The sequence below is a fragment of the Emiliania huxleyi genome, assembly GCF_000372725.1.
Source record: "Emiliania huxleyi CCMP1516 unplaced genomic scaffold EMIHUscaffold_9008, whole genome shotgun sequence".
Lineage (NCBI taxonomy): Eukaryota > Haptophyta > Isochrysidales > Noelaerhabdaceae > Emiliania > Emiliania huxleyi.
The window spans coordinates 1-1211 of record NW_005195291.1 but is presented as its reverse complement, the minus strand read 5'-3'; the positions used below and the strand labels follow the sequence as shown (position 1 = coordinate 1211).

The window sequence follows — 1211 nt, the reverse complement described above, 5'->3', positions numbered from 1 at the left end:
TTGGGAAACACCAGCGTGAAGCTCAGCACTGAGTCGCCGACCAGGCCTCGCTTGCGAGACGTGAAGGCGATGCCGCCGTTCATCACGAGGCCCGCCACGCCGACCATCGGACAGCCTCCGCCGACCGCGTAGAGGCCGCTCCCCCCGAGCGCCTCGTACACGTCTCCCCACACCGCGCCGGCGCCCACCTCGGCTACCGGCCCGGACGCATCGTTCCTCACGATGCGGATGGCGCGGTGCCGGCCGAGGTCGATTGTCACTCCGCCCTTTGACAGCGCGCGACCGGATGGGTTGTGGCCGCCGTTCCGCACCGACACGCGAAGCTTAGACGCACGCGCCGTCTCCAGAACCGCCTGCAGCTGGCTGAGCGACGATGGCTTGACGATGGCGAGCGGAGCCCGCTCGTCCTGGAGGTTGCGGTTGAAAAGCGTCGCCTCGCTGGCAAAACCGGGCTCGCCTATGCAGGTCACGACACCCGGAGGCGGCACGGCAGAGCGGAGGGTTCGGCAAGAGTGGTGCATAAGAGTGGTGCATCAGCCATCCTGTTTGTGGTCGCGACCCGCTGAATTGAAAAATTCTTTTTTGCACTCTCTCGAGGTTCTCGAGGTTGATTCCTTTGGCCGCGTTGGGTAGCGAGGATTGGTGTGACGCGATCCACGCAGGCGTGTTTTCTGGCGGCCTTTTTGCACTCACTGGGTATCATCATCACATAGCGGACGGCGCCTCAGTCAACGGTATGGCGGGTGTGGAGTGGAAGGCCCCCGCACGGGGGGTCCCGGCCGACGTCATGATCGTCCGCCAGGGGTCCGGGGTCGCCCAGGCAAGTGGCCCAAATCCGATGAGTTTTCCAAGTGTGAACAACCGTTGAGAGGTGTGAATTCATCCCGGGCGGGGTGCGGGGCGGTAGCCCCGCAGAGAAAATTTTGCGTGCTGGGGCACTGAGATCGCAGTTTTTAGTCCACGGCGGATGCCAGCGGCAGCTGTTTCGAAGATACCCGGTGTCGCATTTGAGCATGAATCAGCGTCCTTTCTGCTGGCATCACGCATAGGTGCCGGCAAGCAGCTACAGACGTCGCGCCTAGAGAAGATCACGGCCGCTGCCAAGCAGGCCAAGCTCGATCTCGACCGCGACCGGGCCTCTGCCGCCCTCCCCCCCGCGCCTGCCGCAGCCAGCCTTGCGGCCGGCGTCGCTGCCACCGGCCCCACCGGCC

General features: G+C 64.7%; 1 protein-coding gene across 1 annotated transcript; it reads right to left on the bottom strand.

The window, feature by feature from the left end:
• Window positions 1-11: 11 nt before the first annotated feature.
• EMIHUDRAFT_259324 (hypothetical protein) lies at window positions 12-1015 on the bottom strand (the record flags this gene model as incomplete). Its single annotated transcript, XM_005757455.1, has 3 exons — window positions 12-457; window positions 694-723; window positions 940-1015. Coding segments are annotated over 3 exons (552 nt in total), but the record flags the coding sequence as incomplete, so codon positions are not given.
• Between the last annotated feature and the right edge of the window lie 196 nt (window positions 1016-1211).